The sequence below is a fragment of the Pinus tabuliformis genome, chromosome Q (genome assembly GCF_031772625.1).
Source record: "Pinus tabuliformis cultivar Carrire ecotype Pingquan chromosome Q, CPIR1, whole genome shotgun sequence".
Lineage (NCBI taxonomy): Eukaryota > Viridiplantae > Streptophyta > Pinopsida > Pinales > Pinaceae > Pinus > Pinus tabuliformis.
In genome coordinates, this window is record NC_142296.1 from 966779143 (window position 1) to 966800109 (window position 20967).

At 44.0% G+C, this 20967-nt stretch overlaps 1 protein-coding gene across 1 annotated transcript in view; it reads left to right on the plus strand.

Moving 5' to 3' along the window:
* The first annotated feature begins 1055 nt into the window (after positions 1–1055).
* LOC149222698 (uncharacterized) overlaps positions 1056–20967 on the plus strand; it is a 159950-nt gene continuing 140038 nt past the window's right edge. The window contains exon 1 of the mRNA XM_089385587.1: positions 1056–1326. Coding sequence (XP_089241713.1) covers positions 1132–1326 — 195 coding nt within the window. The 5' untranslated portion in view covers positions 1056–1131. The remainder of the gene's footprint in view (positions 1327–20967) is intronic.

The following is a 20967-nucleotide window of genomic DNA, read 5'->3' on the forward strand; positions in this document are numbered from 1 at the left end:
TCTCAAACCGTGAAGAATTACTTGGTGTGCCATATATCAACAGAAATATCTCGACGAGTAGAATCCATCTAGAAGATCCTTGGCTCAGAATAGAGTAAGTTGTCAAGTCAATATGCCCATGCAAGATCAGGATAGCCCTTGGTGCTGCTTGGGCTGACATCAATGACAACCACTGATCAACACAGGTGGCAGAGAAATGGCACAACAAGCTAGTAGGAGGCTGCAAGGGGCTGCCGGCCACCGGCTGAGGTTCATCATGGAGAAAAATTTCTCGTGGGGATATCACCCGCGAAGTGGTGGGTAACAGACCTCACTACACCCCTCCCATTGAGTGATGAGGTCCAAAGACCTCACTACAGCCTTTTTTGGTGTATGATCGTGTCTCCTGCAAGAGGCACTCACTCAGCTCTACCTATTGAGCACTCTGGGCCTCTCATTTTGTTTTTCAAGCCAACAGGTGAAGTGATAATTGATTGTATCTGACATGCATTATGAAGATGGGCAATGTCCTATATTTTTTAGCAGTTGATGTCTAAATACTAAATTAGTCATCCTAATTCAAGCAGAGCTACATAGCCTTGTTTGAATCAGGAACAGTTCCTGGTCTTAGCAACTTAAAATAGCAACCAGTTAACGTTCTTCCTTGATCTCTATAATTGCTTATTTTTGTAGTTCTGATTGCTACTCTTTTCTCGATCATGACTGATACATTGTTTTCTCTGACACAATAGCAGAACTATAGGCCTTCTACATTTGAATTTAATATTTATATCCTTTTGAATCCCTGCTTGCATATTGCAGACTAATAATTTATAAAATACACCATTCAGATTGACAGTAGCAAGGTTTGTGCTGACGTACATAAGCTGTTAATAAATGAAGCAAAACTTGATGCTTGGAAAATCAAATAATTTCATTGAAAACCATATTATACACTAAAAATAACTGATTGGTAGTAAATATCTTGTTTAATTTGCATTTGTCAGTAGCATAAAGTTGTCAATATAATATGTTATGTGTACATTTACTATTATTTTTTGATATGACCTATTTCTGTCTGTTTAGGATGATGGTGATGGCATTTCGAATTCATTCTACATATCCTTCATTATAAACTTATTATCCACAGAGATGGGAGGTCGTCATGTTAGTGTTGGATTCTCGATGCCTCACGGTTATCCAGAAGAGGAAGCTGTGAGCGTCACTGTTAAATGTGGTGGTGGAGTTTCAAGGTCTGAGCATGAAGCTATCAATATGGGAGCTAGAGAAGTAGCTTGTGAACATATTGGCCAGGAGGCAGTCTTGCAAGTGCTTCAAAAAGTCCAGGTGCCTGAATATGTATTTTTTAAATCTGGGATTAAATTTTCCCTGCTTTTCCTGTCTGCCACCCCTGTTGAGTAGAGTTTAGAATATAATTCCTTCTTGAACGAAATTATTATAATCCTTCTGAGAGATAAAAAGCAATTGATCTTTAGTCAAGAGGAAAATTTATCTGAACTGATGATTTGATGCTTTCTGAAAAACAAAGAAAATTCCAACATCTTCACTTTAGTTGGTTAAAAAAGACATCATATCACAATCAGAATACTGTATACATGGTATACAAAAGCTGCATAGGGTAGGGAATCGGGATACTTGAAAACATTGAATTTGCATTTGCCTTTTCAGTCTGCAATATCTACAAAGTCTGAGCCTAAGGACCATAACCAAAGATGATAATCAACTTCATTATATATGGATATTGTATGGATTTCTGACTGAAATAATTCACTGATTACATAAATCTAAACTTCAAGTTGAGAGATAAAGCATCTTATTGTGTCATCTAACTTGATATTTATTAATTCCTGCTTAGTGTTGCAGTAGCCATCTTTGATCCCGGCCTCATTCGTTTGAGATTCTTTGCTTTTCTTCTTATAGTTGGACAGCTTTCTCCTCATCAAAAAGTGCACGTTGAGTGCCAACTTTTCAATTTCCTCCCTTGTCTTGTTATTATTCTAGGCAACTGTCAGCCTTTGCTGTTCGAGCTCAAGTTTCTGTAATTTCAGAACATTGTTGTGTCCTCCTCATCTCATTGAGTTGATGATGCTTTGCAGCTATATTCTCAATACTTGATAGTTTTCCTGATGACAAGTGGATAATTTCTCACTTATCCCAAAAAACTAAGATATGAGTTCATCCTGTGCCTCTGCTGCCAAAGGAAAACAGTTTTTCTGAGATTTATAAGCTGCTTATATGTCTCATTTTTACAGACAGTTGTGCAACTTCCCTTCTTGAACATGACTGGCTTTTCCTTTGTCTCTTTCGCCTCTTATATCTTCTCGTTCCCATGAGACTTCCATTCTCCTTTTTGGTTCCTAACTGTTTTGCCTGATTCTCTTGTCCCATCATATACTTAGTTTTCAGATTGTTTGCTTGTGGCTGTTCTATTGCTTTAGGAATCATATCAGTGTCGTAGGAAATGTCCTCCCCCACCCCCCTCCCCTGGATCAAAAGCCCGAAATGCAATCCGTACAGATCCATGGTGATCCGCCCTCCGAAACGTGTTTCGGAAAAATCGAAACGCGGATCGGGCTGAAAAATATGGTCCCTGCCATTTCAGAACCGTACGGCCAATCTGCGTTTCATACGATGGATCGGCCGTACAATCTGCAGCGTTTCAGGTCGGATCCAAACAGATCGCGACCGCTTCGCCCTACAAGCGGCCGTTTTTGCCGTGCGGGCCACAAAATGGTGATTTTTTAAAAGTTTTTTTCCCTATTTTTTTGTTTTTCTTTGTTGGGGATGGGTCCACCTTGGGTTAGGGTGGGGAATGAAGGGATTAAAGACCCTTTCATCTCTCATTTGTTCACTTTTATTTTATGAGAGCTTGGAAAAGAGAGGAGAAAGAGAGGAGAGCTTGGAGGAGTGAAGGAAGAGGAGCTTGGAGGACTTCCATCTACAAGGGCTAAAGAGGTAAGTGCAAACCCCAAACTTCTTCATTTTTTTTGACATTGTTTTTTGTATTTTTCTCTTTCTCCTACTCTTTCCCATTTTTTCTACTTGCTCATTTAATTGTAGGTTGTCCACCACCTATATCCATATTCCAAGATGGTGTTCTTTTGGCTTCTATATATCATTCCACTTTTGGTTTTAATGATGGTAAGGGGGAGTAGAAATAGAAGGGAAGAAGAATAAGAGGATAGTGGTCGCAATATGAGTGACCCAATGTATGATGAGGAAGAAGGGTTTGAAGATGAAGGGGATGAAGTTGAACCTGAAGGGAACACTGAAACACTAGAGGGGAAAGTTGCGTTAGCACCCTTGTGGAACTATGTGATCAAACTTGAAGGGGGAAAGGGTGGTGGAAGCTACAAACTTTTGTGCCGTTATGGTTGTCATGAAGGAAAACCATTTAGTGGTTCATATACATGTGTGCGGAGGCATCTTTGTGAGGTGATAAACAGTGATGATAAAAAGGGTGCTGTGGGGATACTGTTAATTTTAGGTATATTCTATGCTTAAAGCAATTTATTTCAATTTTCACAGTTAGCTCCATATCTTTTCCAGATTAGCAATCACATCAACATTAAAGTAAACTGCAGATAGAACATAAACATAAATTGCAGAAGACAAGCCAAGACAAGAGGACACAAGATGTGGCGCTAGCCAGGGACAAACCCCAACGTGGGGAAGCCCTTGATCAATTCTTCTTATATGTTTTTCAATAGTTCAACAAAGAGAGAGAGAGAGAGAGAGAGAGATAGAGAGAGATAGTATGTTTCAACAAAAGTCAACACTTTGACTTATCTAGATAAGAGCATAGATCATCTCTAAGAAGATGATACATGAGATCAGTTGAAGACATGCTGCTTCAACTAATTCTCCAAGGTGACTCTTTCACCTATCATTGTGCTGCATTTCGTCATCACGCTGCACCTCAACGCACTGCACCATGCTGCACCCATCATCATTATGCTGCATCTCATCAAGCTTCATTAATCATGACTATACCCATCACTGTACTGCATTATGTGCCATTGCTGTACCATGTTGCCATCCTGACCTATGTGTTGGTTGCACCTTACTTGCTTGTTGTCCCTGGCATGCTTGTTTTCCTTAGCATGCTTGTTGTTGCATGCTAGTTGTCCCTTGCATGCTAGTTGTAACATTCCATGCTTGGTGTATTTGCTGCTAAGTTTCATACAACTGTCCTAATGTTAGTTAGTTGCCCCTTGCATGCTGCTCTCCTTCGAATACAGATGCTCTGGCTGTTTCCGCAGTTCCCGGCAGTTCCGGTTGTTCCCGACAGTTCCGACAATTCCGGTTGTTCCTGGTTGTTCCGACAGTCTCGATAGGTCTGACTTTTCCGGCAGTTCTCGCTTTTTCGACTTTTCCAGCATTTCCGGCTTTTCCAGCTTTTCTGGCAGTTCCGGCCAAAAAAGCCGGGACTGCCAGAAAAGCCGGAAAAGTTGAAACTGCCGGAAAAGGCAGAATTGCCGGAAAAGACGGAACTTCCAAAAAAGTCGGAACTGTCGGAAAAGCCAGAACTGCTGGAAAAGCCGAAAATGCCGGAAAAGCCGAAAAAGCCGGAACCGCCGGGACTGCTAGAACTGCTGGGAATAGCTGGAACTGCCGGAATTGCCGAGAACTGCTGAAACAGCTAGAGCATTTGTCTCCGAAGGAAAGCAGCATGCAAGGGACAACTAACTAACATTGGGATAGTTGTATGGTACTTAGCAGCAAATACACTAAGCATGCAATGTTACAACTAGCATGCAAGGGACAACTAGCATGCAACAACAAGCATGCTAAGGATAACAAGCATGCTAGGGACAACAAGCAAGCAAGGGACAACAAGCAAGCAAGGTGCAGCCAACACATAGGTCAGGATGGCAACATGGTGCAACAATGGCACATAATGTAGTACAGTGATGGGTATAGTCATGATTAATGAAGCGTGATGAGATGCAACATAGTGATGATGGGTGCAGCATGGTGCAGCGCAGTGAGGTGCAGCATGATGATGAAATGCAACACAACAATAGGTGAAGGAGTCACCTTGGAGAATTAGTTGAAGCAGCATGTCTTCAACTGATCTCATGTATCTTCTTCTTAGAGATGATCTATGCCTTATCTAGATAAGTCAAAGTGTTGACTTCTGTTGTAAATGTATTATCTCTCTCTCTTTGCGGAAATATTGAACAACATATAAGAAGAATTGATCAAGGGTTTCCCCACATTGGGGTTTGTCCCTGGCTAGCGCCACATCTTGTGACCTCTTGTCTTGGCTTGTCTTGTGCGATTTATGTTTATGTTTTATCTGCAGTTTACTTTAATGGTGATGTGATTGCTAATCTGGAAAAGATATGGAGCTAATTGTGAAAATTGAAATAAATTGCTCTAAGCATAGAACATACCTAAAATGAACATGGTATCAGAGCTGAGGTGAAGACAATGCCCAAGCAAGAATGAAAGAGCAATCGCCGAAGACAGTTGGGAAAGGACAAAAGGATCATTGGATTCCTCATCCCTCTTCAAATTCACCAAGGGTGAAGTCGAAGCAGAGAATATTATCAGAATGCACAGCGGAATATGGCCTACCTAAAGATCACTTCCTTGGAAGACCGGATCTCAGGGTGGAAGGAAAGGCAGATAACTAGTTCGGCCATTATGCGAAGGAGTGTCTGAATGGCAGGGACACATCACTTGATGATGATAACAATCATTCTAGGGACATCTTCAATGATCAAAGGAATGACAGGTAATGCAGGTCATCAAGGAAATGGTCGACTCTACATAGAAAGCAAGGAACTCCAGGTATGAAGAATCAAATGTTGTTTCTGATAAGATAAAGAAGCGTTATCTTGTATTGGCCCTCTCCTTCAGATTCTTTGGGAATTTGGCTTATAGATTGTAGTGCTTCAAGGTACTTCATCGGATAGTTGGGTGCACTCTCTAATTTGGTAGAGATGGAAACAATCGTGGGATTATACTTGGAGCCAATGCCACCTATCTCAGAAAGGGTGTAGGGAATGTTAACTCTCAATTGAATAAGGGTAACTCGATTCATTTACAGAATCTCTTTTATGTACCTGATCGCAAGAAGAACTTGGTGTCCATCTCGAAAACGGAAGTCAAAGGTTTTAGGTGGCATTCATCGATGGAAAGGTACGCGTTAAAAAATATAATTTTCAAAGATGCCTTTTCTCATGGGTTCAGGGTTGGCAATTTGTATCAAGTTGCAGGATGGTCCATTGGGGATCATGTCAATTGACATATCACATCTATAACACCGGAGGTCTACCTATGGGGCCCTACCTGATGTGAGTCAAATGGTGATAGGGATGTCTGAATTCAAGTAGAACATGAAGGTACATGTATGCGATGTACCGAAGGAAAATCTTATAAGAGGACCATTCCCCTCATGCAGCAGGTCCACTGGTTTGGAACAACCTGAGGAGTTTGAGATTCATGATCGGGAATCTCATGTATACAGGTGGAAGAAAGCCCTCTATGGCCTGAAGCAAAACACCCCAGGTGTAGTATGAGAGGATTGATAACTGTCTGATGAAGCTAAGATTCACAAGGAGTGAAACCAATCCAAACCATTACTCGAAGGTTGTGGAGACCTCTCATACCGACACCTTATGAGGACGACCTATTTCTGACAGGTGCAGACCCTCTCATTTGCAGAAGTAAGAGGGAGTTGGATTCCAGATGTGGAATGATAAATTGCAAGCCTGTGACTACCTCGAGGATCTTAACTTTCAGAAGTTATATGGTAGTGATGTCGGACTAGATTTTGGAAATGCCTCTGAGTTTCATAAGCTCATTCGCGTTGATGTTCTTGGTGAACTTCCGTCCGGACATATGTTTTGCAGTTAGCATGGTGAGCTCATATTTGGTTGAGCCTCACTGGATTGGTGCCAAGAATCTTCTGAGATATCTTCGGGGCACAGTCTCTCATGGATTGAGATACACTACCAGAAATATGAAACTGCATGATTATTTGAACGCTGACTGGGCAGGCAGTGTGGAGGATCACTAGAGCACTTCTTAGCGCTGGTTCTCTTTGGATTCTACTTCGATATCATGGATGAGTAGGCATCAAAAGTCGGTTGCTATAAGCACCATCGAGATCGAATACATAGCTACGAGTATGATCTCGTGTGGAGCTGCATGGTTGCGGAAGCTCTTAAGTGAGCTGTTTGTACACATGATGAATACCACTGTGATTCTCTATGACAACCAGAGGGGGGATTCGATTATTGAGGAATCCCGTATTCAATGATTGCTCCAGCAGATAGACATCAGATACTGCCTTATCTGCGATATGGTAAGTCGATGAGCGAGGAGGCTCCATCGCATTGAGACTGATGTACAGGTCGCAGACATTTTTTCAAAGCCCCGGGGAAAGGTCAAATCTGTGACTTTCTCGAATGACTTGGAGTCGTTGAGAGACCTTCTTATAAGGGTCCTGCATGTTACATGCATTGAGCTCTGGGAGCTTTGGGGTGCTTGGGGTACTTACTGGAGCAACATACGACCATTGTTTTGTATTTTCCTTCTTGCTCAGTCTCTTGTTTCCGCATATAATTTAATTAAGTGAAGGATGCAGTGTATGTATTACGATATTTTCCGTAGGAAACTGCAAGTAATTTGTTTAAAGAAATTTAACAAATAGGAGTAATATCATCAGTTGTTGCAGTAGGGATTCCAGTTGAGGAATTTTCACACTTTACAACTCCTATCCTGCTCTTGTGGAACTCAAACTTACCTCTTGACAAAGCCTTTGTCAAAAATTTTGCATCTTGCTCCTCTGTGGGAATGTACTACAACATGATGATCCTCCTCTGCACACAGTCTCTCAAGTGATGGTACCTGATGTCTATATGCTTGGACCTATCACGAAACACTGGATTTGCAGAGAGTTTGATACAACTCTGATTATCACAGTGGATCAAAGTAGGATTCATCCCTTGACTGAAGAGACTAACTAGGATCTTCCTCATCCAAATAGCCTCGCATGCTGCTTTACTAGCAGCCATATACTCTACCTCTACTGAGTCGAGTGCTACAAATCTCCGTTTCCTGCTATACCAAGAAATTGCTGCTGAACCAACATTGAAGATACTCCTAATGTGATCTTCCTGTTTGAGGGACTCCCTCCCCAGTCTGCATCTGTGAAGCCTTAGAGCTTCACTCCATCAATCCTCCTGTATGATAAACCAAAATCTACTGTGCCTCTGAGGTATCTTAGAACATGTTTTGCTACTTTCTGGTGAAGCTTGGTAGACTCCACCATAAACTGACTAAGCTGATTAATTGAAAAACAAATATTGGGCCTTGTGTTCACCAAGTACATCAAGGACCCTACCAACTCTCTGTAGATAGTGCAATCTACTACCTCTCCTATAGAAGCATGCTCCTTCCTGCAGTTAGTAGCTAGAGGAGTGTCCACAAGTTTGCAATCCTGCAAATGGAATCTTTGAAGGATTTAAGAGGCGTATTTCCCTTGACCAACAAATATCTTTCCATCTCCCTACCACACCTCCAAACCAAGTAGTGAATCAAACCCATATCCTTCATTTCAATTTCTCTTGCAAGGTCCTCCTTGCAAGACTGGATCAACCTCTCATCTGCTGTCAGTATCAAATCATCTACATACAGGACTAAGATGAGCAGACTGCCATTTACCAAAATGTAGTAGAGATTGGTATTTGCTTCACGCTTAGTGAAGCCCAATCCATTGAGATAGGAATCTATGCGAGTGTACTAGGGACGAGGTGCCTGCTTTCCTTGTTGGAATTTCTAAGTTTGACACGTTAGAAACCCTTCATGCGCTTTACTGATTTATTCCTACCTACTTGTTTTGTTAATTAACAAGTTATTTACCATGTAAATACTGGAAATAAATACAAGTACATGTTCGACACATTACAGATCATCAATTGAAGGAAATAGAAAAAAGCACACAAGTGACACTGTTGTTTTTGGACTAATGTCCCCGGAAAACCCCAATGCGGGAAAACCAGTGCAGCTATCTAAGGGTCTGATTTATTAAGAAGTTTCAGAATACAATTTCAATTTGGGTGCCAAATCCGGCTCACCCAACAGAGAAAAATGTTGACAGTAGTACCTCTACTCGGAAGTAGATATTCAAGTTGAAACCCCAAATAAACACTCCGGTAGCTTCACAGCTCCAATCTGCCCCACGAAACCCCATCGTCAGCCTCTAGGGACTGTGTTAGCCTCTCTCTGGCCCAGCGTTAGCCCAATGTCACTCTAGCTTGGCCCGTGTCAGCCTTTGGAGGCATTGTGTCAACCCTCTAGCCCTCTGCGTCACCCACGCTGGCCCTTTGAGGCTCTGAGTAGCTCTTGGCTGCCTCTGCGTGAGCCCTAGCTGGCTCTATGTGAACCCTTGGCTGCTTCTGCAGCCCTTTCTCCGGCTACTGCGTTGATCCTCTCGGTGCTATCTCTACCTCTCTGTTTTTGTATTCATTTCCCCTTCGCTGCAACTCTGATCAGTCTTTCAACATTCCCAGCAAACCCAGCCCCAGAAAGTCGAAATCTTGATCTCTTGGTGTGTTCTCCAAGTGACCCTCAAGCCTCCTCTTATACTTTTCTCATTGACAAATCAACGACTGAGATTAAGTCCCTAATCAATGGTTAAGATTAGATCTGGCTTGATCCATGTCTTTTGGACCATTCTAACACAGTTTTATATTAATTCACATTAATATTTTATTTTCCCTAAGTTTAGACTTAGGGACTCCATTAAAAATATTAATTATTTTAATATCTCCCAAATTATTTAGAATCTGCCCAAACCCTTTTTGGGTATTGGAGGTCTCATGTGCCTTAGCCTCTCCACCAATTTTCGTGGCTAGAGCACATCCGATGCTACCCAAAATCAACAATCCTGTGTCTACACATTTGTCTCCCTGTCAAATGTCTCAAATCCCTCTGGCTACTCAATGTAGATCTCTTGCTCAACTGCTCCATTAAAGAAGGCGGTCTTAACATCCATTTGGTGGATCTTCCAAGCAAACTGTGCTGAAAATGCTAGTATGGTCCTGATAGAAGAATGTCTTGCCACAGGGGCAAATGTCTCTTCATAATCAACTCCCTCTACTTGTCAGAAGCCTTTGGCCACAAATCTGGCCTTGTACTTCTCAACACTGCCATCAACTACATATTTCACCTTATATACCCACCTGGAGCCAATAACAGATTTTCCCTCAGGTCTAGGCACAAACTCCTAAGCATCATTCTTCATGATGGTGTCATACTTCTCCACCATGGCATCTACCCACACCTATTGGGAAATTGCCTCATCAAATGAAGAAGGCTCATAATCAATCAATTTTGTCATGAGTGCCATATATTCGGTATATTTGTTTGGTGATCTCCTCTATCTATGCAAGGAGCTAGGAGCTCCAACATGCTCCTGAGCATCTTGCACCAATCTATCTGCCTCCCTGGTTCTCTTCCTCCCTTCTTTGGAAGACTCTATGTGAGTGGGTGCCACACTCGATTTGCTCTTTGCTCCTCCATATGTCTTCTCCACAACATATTGTGGATCTGACTGGGGCTCCTCCTTTGGAACTAGAAGCTCCTCCTCTGGTGGAATGCTCAGCTCTCGCTCTAGAGAGATTCTCATGGCCTTCTCCTCATCAAATCTGACATCTCTCCTCATCACAGTCATCCTAAGTGAAGGCATATACACCCGGTAAATCTAAGGTGTCTTTGTGTATCCTACAAAGATCCCCTTCTCTGCAATAGGCTCCAACTTTTTCTTGCTATCCTTGGAGACATGACAATAGACCATGGATCCAAAAATGCGAAAGTGGGATACATCTGGCTTCCTCCCAGAGAAAGCCTCTTCAGGTGTGATCATTCCAAGAATTTTGTGAGGGCTCCTGTTCTGCAAATAAACAGTTGTATTGCATGCTTCTGCCCATAGGTATAGTGGCAGTCCCTAATCATGCAACATTGCTCTTGCAGCCCCTACAATGCTTCTATTTTTCCTCTCTGCTAGCCCATTTTGCTGTGGGTTGTGAGGTGCAGTGAGCTCCCTTCTAATACCCTCTTGGCACATAATTCTTTGGAGGCATTAAACACATACTCTCCTCCATTATCACTTCCCAGGGATTTAATTTTCTGTCTAGTCTCATTTTCAACTAAGGCTTTGAATTCAACAAACTTGGAATATGCCTCATCTTTCTTTTTCATGAAATGGATCCAACATTTACGGGATAAATCATCTACAAAAATCACATAATACATGTGCTTTGCAACTGAGACGGTAGAAAATGGTCCCCACACATCTGAGTGAACTCACTCAAAGATGGCCCCAGTTGTACTATCCCGTTTCAGAGATATTCCCAAACCCCAGTAAACTCCAACCAAACACGTACAAATGATATAATAACTGGGAAGCTCAGAGTGATGGAAATAACAATGGTGCAATAATATAAACATGAAATATAAGCAGATACTCAAGAAATGCAGAGAGAAATGCTAAGCCATTTTATTATACTTAGTAATAGAATGAGTACAGGAGGTGATCAGGAAGATGGCACCTCGACTTGCACAAGGCAAGTGAAGAAATACACTCAGAATAGCAAAGGAATGGCCTCTCTCCGAACTGCGTCCAAGCTGCTGGAGAACTACTATGCTGCTGCTAGAAATTAAATGAGGATTTGGGGCTGTTCCCTTCGTCAGAAAATGCTGAAACTCTGGAATCGAACTCTACGCAAGAAACCCAGAAAAACCCAAAAAGCTTTTCTGAAATGGCCGACCCCCGAAAATCGCCCCCTTGAGGACCCACACAATACCTCAAGGCTCTCTGCTGCCACTGAATTAAACCCACCAAAACTCTACCTGAAACTCAGCCAAAATCCTCCAATATGCAAGGGCTGATCCCTTGCTCAATCTCCCAGCTCAAATCCTCCACAAATCCCCAATCCGGAACTACCTCCAGAAAACTACGTCCCCCTCTCTCAAGACTGCGCAGTCCTCCAATGCTCAGCTCCTCTTCAATGCCAAAGATCAATACTACTGCAAAAAGATTGTTGAAACTACCTTGCCCGAGTAGGCACTCGAAGTCCCCCGGGGCTAAGGGTGAGATCTCCGAATGGAGACACTCAGTGCACTAAACAGTGCTGCAGACAAGCTAAACAGCCAACGTGCTCCAAGTCGAAGTGACTAGCTCAAATGCTCATAATCGAATGACAAAATGAGGAGGCTCCTCTCTCCTTTATAGCATTGGCCTCTCTCATCCCCAAGGCTCACCTCCTCCAACATAGCTCCTTCTCTTGCCACGTGTTCCTCTCCATCTGCGCAGTCCCTCCAAGTGTCTGCGTGGGCCCCTCTTTTACGTAGTTCTTTGGCCCCCCTTGGTTTCCCCTTTAAGTTACAACGTTGTGCTACTAGGGAGAGACTTTATTCTAAAAGTGAGTTATGTCTCCCCTTTCCTCACCTTTTTATTTATAAATAACTATAGAAGGCAAAATTGAGCAAAATCTAATATTCCAATTAGCCATGGCTAATTAGGAATATTACAGTCTCCCCCGGCAAAATGTTGCTTGTCCTCAAGCAACTGAAGTGATGGATGCTGCAAAATTTTCTCACTCTCCCAAGTGGCATCCTCATCCGGCAAATTTTTCCACCTCACCAAGAATTCCCAGATTGTCCTATTCCATAGTTGCCTCTCCCTGGTATCAATAATAGCCTCTGTCTGCAACACCAAATGCCCTCATCATCCGTGGGTGGTAGCTCATCTGTCACTGTCACATGCTGTCCCAATGTCTTCTTCAGGCATGATACATGAAAGACATTATGAATCTTGCTGCCTTGGGGCAACTTCAAATCATACGCAACCTGTCCAATCCTGCGTATCACCCTATATGGCCCATAAAAGCGGGGCTTGAGCTTCTCAGCCCCCTTTTGCTTCAGTGACGACTGTCGATATGGTTGTAATCATAGGTAGACCAAGTCCCCTACCTCAAGTTGTCTCTCCACCCGACCCCTGTCAGCATACAACTTTTGCTGGTTCTGCGCTGTAGCCATATTATCCTTGAGAGCTCGGAGAATATCCTGACTCTCTTGGATCCAAATCTTGGCTCTCAGAGCCTTGCTAGCACCAAACATCACGTCAACAAAAGATAAAGGATGATATCCATATAAAGCATAGAATGGTGACATACCAATGGACATGTGATGTGTAGTGTTGTAGCAGTACTCCCCTAGATGCAGCCACTTCAGCCATGCTCGCTGCTGCTCACTGACATAGTTATGCAAGTAGCCCTCTAGCCACTTGTTAACTATCTCTGTTTGCCCGTCCATCTGTGGGTGATAACTGGTACTCGGTGTCAACTCCGTCCCCACCAACCGGAAAAGCTCTCCTGCCAAAGTCCGCCCATGAAACGGCTATCCCTGTCACTGGTGATGGTCTTGGGAAGACCATGTAACCTGAAGATCTCCTTGAAGAACAGCTCGGCCACGTGTGCTGTTGTGTAATGTGCGGATATGGCGAAAAAGTGCGAGTACTTTGTCAGTGAATCAATGACGACAAAGATGCAATCTTTGCCCTGTACCATGGGCAACCCTGTGATAAAGTCCATCGAAATACACTCCCATTTCCCCTCCGGAATGGGAAGAGGCTGCAATAATCCTGCGGGATGGTTCATCTCCCACTTGTTCCTCTAGCAAACATCGCACTCCCGGACATGCTAGAGTACGTCCTCCTTGAGGCCTGTCCATGAGAATCTCTCTCTAATGGCCCTGTAGATTTTGGTAAACCCTTGATGGCCAGCCAATGGTGAATCATGTGATGCCTAAAGTATCTTCTTCTTGAGCTGAGACCCCTCAATCAAGAAGATCTGGTGCCTGTAATAGATGATCTCATCGACCACCCTGTACCTGTCATCCACCACCTGCCCATCCAGAACCTCACATGCAAATCTGTCCTTGGAGCACTCAACTAAGAGTCCAGCCCACCAGTCTGCGTCCAAGCTCATAAGAGACAACATGGCTGGTCTACGTGAAAGGGCATCTGCTACCACGTTGTTCTTACCCTTGACATACTCAATGTCAAAGTCATATGCTTGGATCTTACTGATCCACTTCTGCTGCCTCTCCTGTAGCTGCTTTTGCTCCAAAAAGAACCTGAGGCTGTTGTGATCAGTCCTCACCCTGAACCTGTTACCCACTAGATACTGCCGGAACTTGGCCAATGCATGCATGATGGCCAACATCTCCTTGTCGTATATAGAATACAACCTCTCGTGCGGAAGGAGCTTCCGGCTCTCAAAGGCTATAGGGTGACCTCCCTGCATCAATACTGCGTTGATCCCCTCTCCCGACGCATCACACTCCAAAACAAATGGCTACGAAAAATCCGGCAATGCAAGCACTGGGCAGCTGCTCATAACCTCCTTGAACCTATCAAAGGCTCGTTGCGCTATATCCGACCAACTGAATGCCCCCTTCCTCGTCAAATCCATCAGGGGTGCAGGACGCTGTGAGAAACTCTTGACGAACTTCCGGTAGTAGGTGCAAATGCCAATGAATCCTCGAAGTTCTCTCACATTCCTCGGCTCCGGCCAATCTCTCATGGCCTTGATCTTCTCCTCGTGGACCCTCACTTCGTCCACCCCTATGATGTGTCCCAAGTATAACATCTCTGTCAACCCAAACTCACACTTGGAGAGCTTGGCATAGAACTGCTGCTCCTCCAAGATGCACAATACTGTCTCAATATGCTGGAGATGCTCCTCCCAAGTCCTGCTGTAAATGAGGATATCATCAAAGAACACCAACACAAACTACCTTAAATGACTGCGGAACATGTGATTCATGCAAGATTGGAATGTAGTGGGGGCGTTGCTTAGCCCGAAGGGCATCACCAAAAACTCAAAGTGCCCCTATCAACCCAAACTCACACTTGGAGAGCTTGGCATAGAACTGCTGCTCCTCCAAGATGCGCAATACTGTCTCAATATGCTGGAGATGCTCCTCCCAAGTCCTGCCGTAAATGAGGATATCATCAAAGAACACCAACACAAACTTCCTTAAATGACTGCGGAAGATGTGATTCATGCAAGACTGGAATGTAGTGGGGGCGTTGCTCAGCCCGAAGGGCATCACCAAAAACTCAAAGTGCCCATAGTGACACCTGAAGGCGGTCTTGGGAATGTCCTGTTCCCTCATGCGAATCTGATGGTACCCAGATCTCAAATCAATCTTTGAGAAGAACCGGGCTCCTCTCAACTCATCCATCAACTCATCGATCCTGGGTATGGGGTACTTGTTCTTCAGTGTCTTCTTGTTCAGGGCCCTGTAGTCAATGCACATCCTCAATGTACCGTCCTTCTTTTTCACCAACACCACGGAAGAAGCAAAAGGACTCCTGCTCGGCTGAATGTGCCCAAGAGCCAGCAACTCCTGAATGGCCTGCTCAATCTCATCCCGATAGGCCTTGGGATGCCTATAAGGGGTAGTAATCACTGCCTGTATGCCCTACTAAAGCTCGATGGTGTGCGCAAACCCCCAGTCCGGTGGCTGTCTCGGCGGAATCTCCCCAAATACTGTGGCATACCGGTCAAGGATGGACTGTATCTCTGGGTGCACTGTCTGTCCTGTGGTCCTTGCCTCTGATGCACACAGCTCCACTGCCCACTCTATGTCTTCCTTCCGAAAGACTGCCTCCATCCGATGAGACGAAACAGTCTGAGGCGAGTATGTGTGTTGTCCCCGTATCTTCTCATGCCTCCCTGTCTTCTCATCATCCCACTCCATCTCTAGGGCCTTCCAATCTGTCGTGACTTTCCCTTGAGTGATAAGCCACTGAACACCCAGTACTATGTTGGTGTTCGGAATATTGACCACGAAGAAGTGGTCAGTTAGTGTGTAGGTGCCCATCGTCACTGATAACTCTGGAACATAACGAGCACACACCATGGTCTGATCTCCTAGGACCAGAACTGAAAATCCATCGAAGCTCTCTATCAGTATACCTCTCCACTCAACCATCTGTGCATCGATGAAGTTGTGGGTGGCCGCACTGTCAACCAAAACTCATACTTGCTGGCCACGTACTATCCCCCATACGCGCAACGTCAAATACTTGGGAACTCCTCGCAATGCTGCAAGGGCCCCTCCAGTAGGTGCAAAAGCTGCACCACCTGCTACCGGTGGTGGAGGTGGCAAAGGACCCTGCACGGCATGACTATCTCCTGCCTCCACATCATCCTTCTCATCTTTTTCCTAGCTGCTCTCGGAGAAGACCTCAATAAAGTGTGCCTTGCCGGTAGCACACCTGTGTCCTAGTGCCCACGACTCCTAACAGGTAAAACACAACCGCTTCTTCTTCAACTCCCTCCTGGCGTCATCATCAATCTGCGCTCGTCTTGGATTCCCTTTTGGAGGTGGAATCCTCAAATCCTTCCCCTTAGGCTGGAAAGTCTGTCTCTGGGGTAAGGTGTCCGGGTCTTGGGTAAGGCATCCTGTAAGTCCCGGGTCTTGCTAATAGCATCCTGGAGTGTGGCTGGTCTAGTGGATCTGACTAGACCCTGAAGTGGCTCTGCTAACCCCTCCACAAACATGTAGATCCTTCGTGCCATGGATAGATCTGGCACCATCACTGAAACCCTCAAGAAGTCTGCGATGTAGGTCTCAGGGCTCCCAGTCTGTTTGAGCCTCGTCAGGTCAACAAAATGCTGTTCCAGATTCCTTCGGTCAAACCTCTCCATCAATCTCTTGGTGAACTCGACATACGTCATCATTGTGGAATGTTCGAGTGTAACCATCCCATGGAACCACCAATCCTGGGCTTCACCATCCAAATGTAATGTTGCCACCTTGATGGCCTCTGCCTCTGCCATCTGGTTAAGCTGGAAATAGATGTCCAACTTCTCCACCCAAGACCGAATTGTTTGATGAACTGTCAAACATAGGCAAGTTAAATCTACTAGCTATGCGGTGGGTGTCTCCATCGTGATAATGCCGGTGTCCTCTATGATGATCGCAGGGTCTACTATCCCGCTGGAGCTGAACAAAGTCTCTGAATGAGAGAGCGTCTCTGAACTCTTGCCCATAGGCTTGGTACTCTGCAAAATAATCGCGCATGTGATCGGGCTCTGCCTCCTGCTGGGCTCCAGCCCCCGTGTCTGTGCCTAGGAAAGTGGGCATGGTAGAACGTGTAGGGGCATGTGAAGCCATCTGCTGAGTAGTGTCACACTGAGTGGCACCCGCTCTGGAAAATGGTGGGATGTACCTGATCCCTCACCAACCTGGAAAACCCGTGGGTTCTCACGCTGTCTAACCTCCACTGCCGTGAATCTCTGCCCCATCACCTCGATCTGCTTCGACAAGTCCTGCACTGATTTGAGGAGCATGTCCACAAATCTCTTCCCGTCCTCATCTGCCATCGGATCCTCCTGCTCTGTGTCCACGACAAGCTCTTTCTGTTCTGCATCCACCACAGGCTCTTCCTGTTCTGTGTCCACCACAGGAACACAGTCTCCCTCCTTGTAGGTGTTCTCCAACCTACGTCCAGTGTCTCTGTATCTCCTACCTCTGTAACAGATGTAGGGATTTTCCCCCAGTGTCATAGATTGCTAGCTTCACAGGCTGAGCCAGATCTATGCTCTGATACCACTGTAATATCCCGTTTCAGAGATATTCCTAAATACCAGTAAACTCCAACTAAACACGTACAAATGATATAATAACCGGGAAGCTCAAAGTGATGGAAATAACAAGGGTGCAATAATATAAACATGAAATATAAGCAGATACTCAAGAAATGCAGAGAGAAATGCTAAGCCATTTTATTATACCGAGTAATAGAATGAGTACAGGAGGTGATCAGAAAGATGGCATCTCGACTTGCACAAGGCAAGTGAAGAAATACACTAAGAATAGCAAGGGAATGGCCTCTCTCTGAACTGCATCCAAGCTGCTGGAGAACTGCTGTGCTGCTGCTGTTGGAAATCAAATGAGGATTTGGGGTTGTTCCCCTCCTCAGAAAATGCTCAAACTTTGGAATCAGACTCTACGCAAGAAACCCACAAAAACCCAGAAAGCTTTTCTGAAAACCCCTGAAAATTGTTCCCTTGAGGACCCACGCATTCCCTCAAGTCTCTGCGCTGCCACTGAATTAAACCCACCAAAACTCTACCTGAAACTCAACCAAAATCCTCCAATATGCAAGGGCTGATCCCTTGCTCAATCTCCTAGTTCAAATCCTCCACAAATCCCCAATCCGGAACTACCTCCAGAAGAACTGCGTCCCCCTCTCTCAAGACTGTGCAGTCCTACAATGCTCAGCTCCCCTTCAATGCCAAAGATCAATACTACTGCAAAATGACTGCTGAAACTACCTTGCCCGAGTAGGCACTCGAAATCCCCCGGGTCTAAGGGTGAGATCTCCGAACGGAGACACTCAGTGCACTAAACAGTGTTGCAGACAGGCTAAACAACCAGCATGCTCCAAGTCGAAGTGACTAGCTCAAATGCTCATAATCGAATGACAAAATGAGGAGGCTCCTCTCTCCTTTATAGCGTTGGCCTCTCTCATCCCCAAGGTTCACCGCCTCCAACATAGCTCCTTCTCTTGCCACGTGTTCCTCTCCATCTGCGCAGTCCCTCCAAGTTTCCGCGTGGGCCCCTCCTCTACGTGGTTCTTTGGCCTCCCTTGGTTTCCCCTTTAAGTTACAACGTTGTGCTACTAGGGAGAGACTTTATTCTAAAAGTGAGTTATGTCTCCCCTTTCCTCACCTTTTTATTTATAAATAACTATAGAAGGCAAAATTGAGCAAAATCGAATATTCCAATTAACCATGGCTAATTAGGAATATTACACCAGCTTTGCTATCTCGGCCCTAGAAGGAGGATTTAACATATTTTCTAAGAGTGCATCCCTTGCAAACATCATGTTGATCAAGGGTGCATTTTGGAAACCCAATGGTGATCTATTGCATTATTTTCAAGGCTCCATTGTGTAGGTGTCCCATTGTCCTATTCCGGAGCTCTCCAACATCTTAGCCCTAAACATGTTCTTCCTTGCTGCTTAATGCAAAGAATGCATCCACCGCTAACTTGTAGATATTTTTAACCCCAACACCAGTTAGTTTTACTTTTCCAGTAGCAACATGCTTCAGATAAGCTTTCCCCTTACTGAACACCACATCATATCCACGGTCTTCAAGTACAACTACAAAAACTAGATTTTTCTTCAGACCAGGCACATACATTACATTCTTTAGGTGAAGATGGGAGCATGACTCCCTCTTAAAGGTGCCAATCCCTTTGGTATTATACCTCCCATCATTTCCAAGTTCTATGTGTAATTGTAGGTCCTTCTCCTCTAGGCTGCTGAAGAAATCCTTATTTCCTGTCATATGAAATGAAGCACCAAAATCTAAGTACCATACACTGCCTCGTATAGTACTTGCCATGCATGCAATGAGGGTGAAATCCAACTTGAATTGTGATGTGAGAGCATCAATTCTTGCTACTTCTGCATGATTCTTCCCAGATTTCTTGTGTGCACACTTGGTTGCATAATGTCCATATTCATGGCAGTGAAAACATTTAATTTTACTGAGGTCTTTCTTCTTGCCATGGTTCTAGCTGGATTCTGCCTTGCCTTGGGCCTTATTTCCCTTGGCCTTCTTTCCTTTGCTTGCTAGAGCAAAGTTTTCTTCCTCCTCATATTTGGATGTGACACCATCTCTAGTGTTTCTTTTGATCTCCTTTTGCACCAAATCGGACCAAAGTCTCTCACAATTTGGTAGCTTGTCTCTTCCATTAACTAAATCCTAATAGTTGTGCCGGGATTTCGGAAGGCCAAGGAGTGCTAAGCTCAAAAGTTCATATGATGACACATTTTCTCCTAATCCTCCAAGTTCATCTCGAACTTGAGTGAATTTGGATAGGTATTGAACAATAGTTTCATTTTTACCCATTCGAATGTTGCAGAGCTTGTCGCTTGATGCTGATTTCCTGGAATCACTACTGCTCTGGAATAAATCTGTGAGAGTTTTCCACATTGCAAAAGCAATCTCCTTGCCATGCAAATTCAAAGCCACATGATCTATGACTCCCTCCAAAATAATCCTCCTGGCTTTTGTTGTGTCTTTCTTCCACTGAGCGAGTGCTTGTGCATTTGATGTTGCTGGTTTTGGAATATCAATTTTTGTATATTCCAGTACTCCTTTGTCATCCAGGACAACTTCCATTTTGTCTTTCCAAGCACAAAAATCCGAGGTGCCCTTCAATGCATACTCAAGCCTCAAGTCATTGAAAGATATTTTTCTTGCATTGAAGAAAATTTGCTCCAAGAACTTTGCAAATCGAATTCTTTTTGAGAGAAGATCTGGAACTTGGTTTCTATGTAGGCTTTCGTAGCTTTGATACCATGTAGAAATGGCTCGAAATTTGCAGTTGCTAATGAATTCAGACTGAAAACAATAGACAATTTTTTCCTACTTATTTGCGGAAAAGAAAATATACAATAGAAACACATGCAATAACATGCAACCATTCAATCCCAATGAACATAGTGTTTTTATTGGGGAACCCAACTGGGAAAAATCCCTCCAAAGATTTGCATTTCCTATTTCCTTGCGCAAAGCATGAAGGAAGTGATCACCTTCTCCAATGCAAAACTTGCACACTCAACTAGTATAAAATTGACAATTACAATGTGCCTTTTCCTCCACCTCAACTAGGAAATTCGAATTCCATGCATGACTAGGGCTATTTTTAGTAAATTGATCAGTTAACTGAGAGATCAATGAGTTAACAATAGTTCTATTACTCAACTGAACTCCTACTGACTCTAATTTGGACTAGAGCTCAGATAACTGAGTTTAACTAACAATAACTCCACTAGATTGCTAGATTTTAGCAATCAACTCATACACAACTCTACTTCTAGCCTACAAACTCGAATTGACTGATTTAATTGAGTGA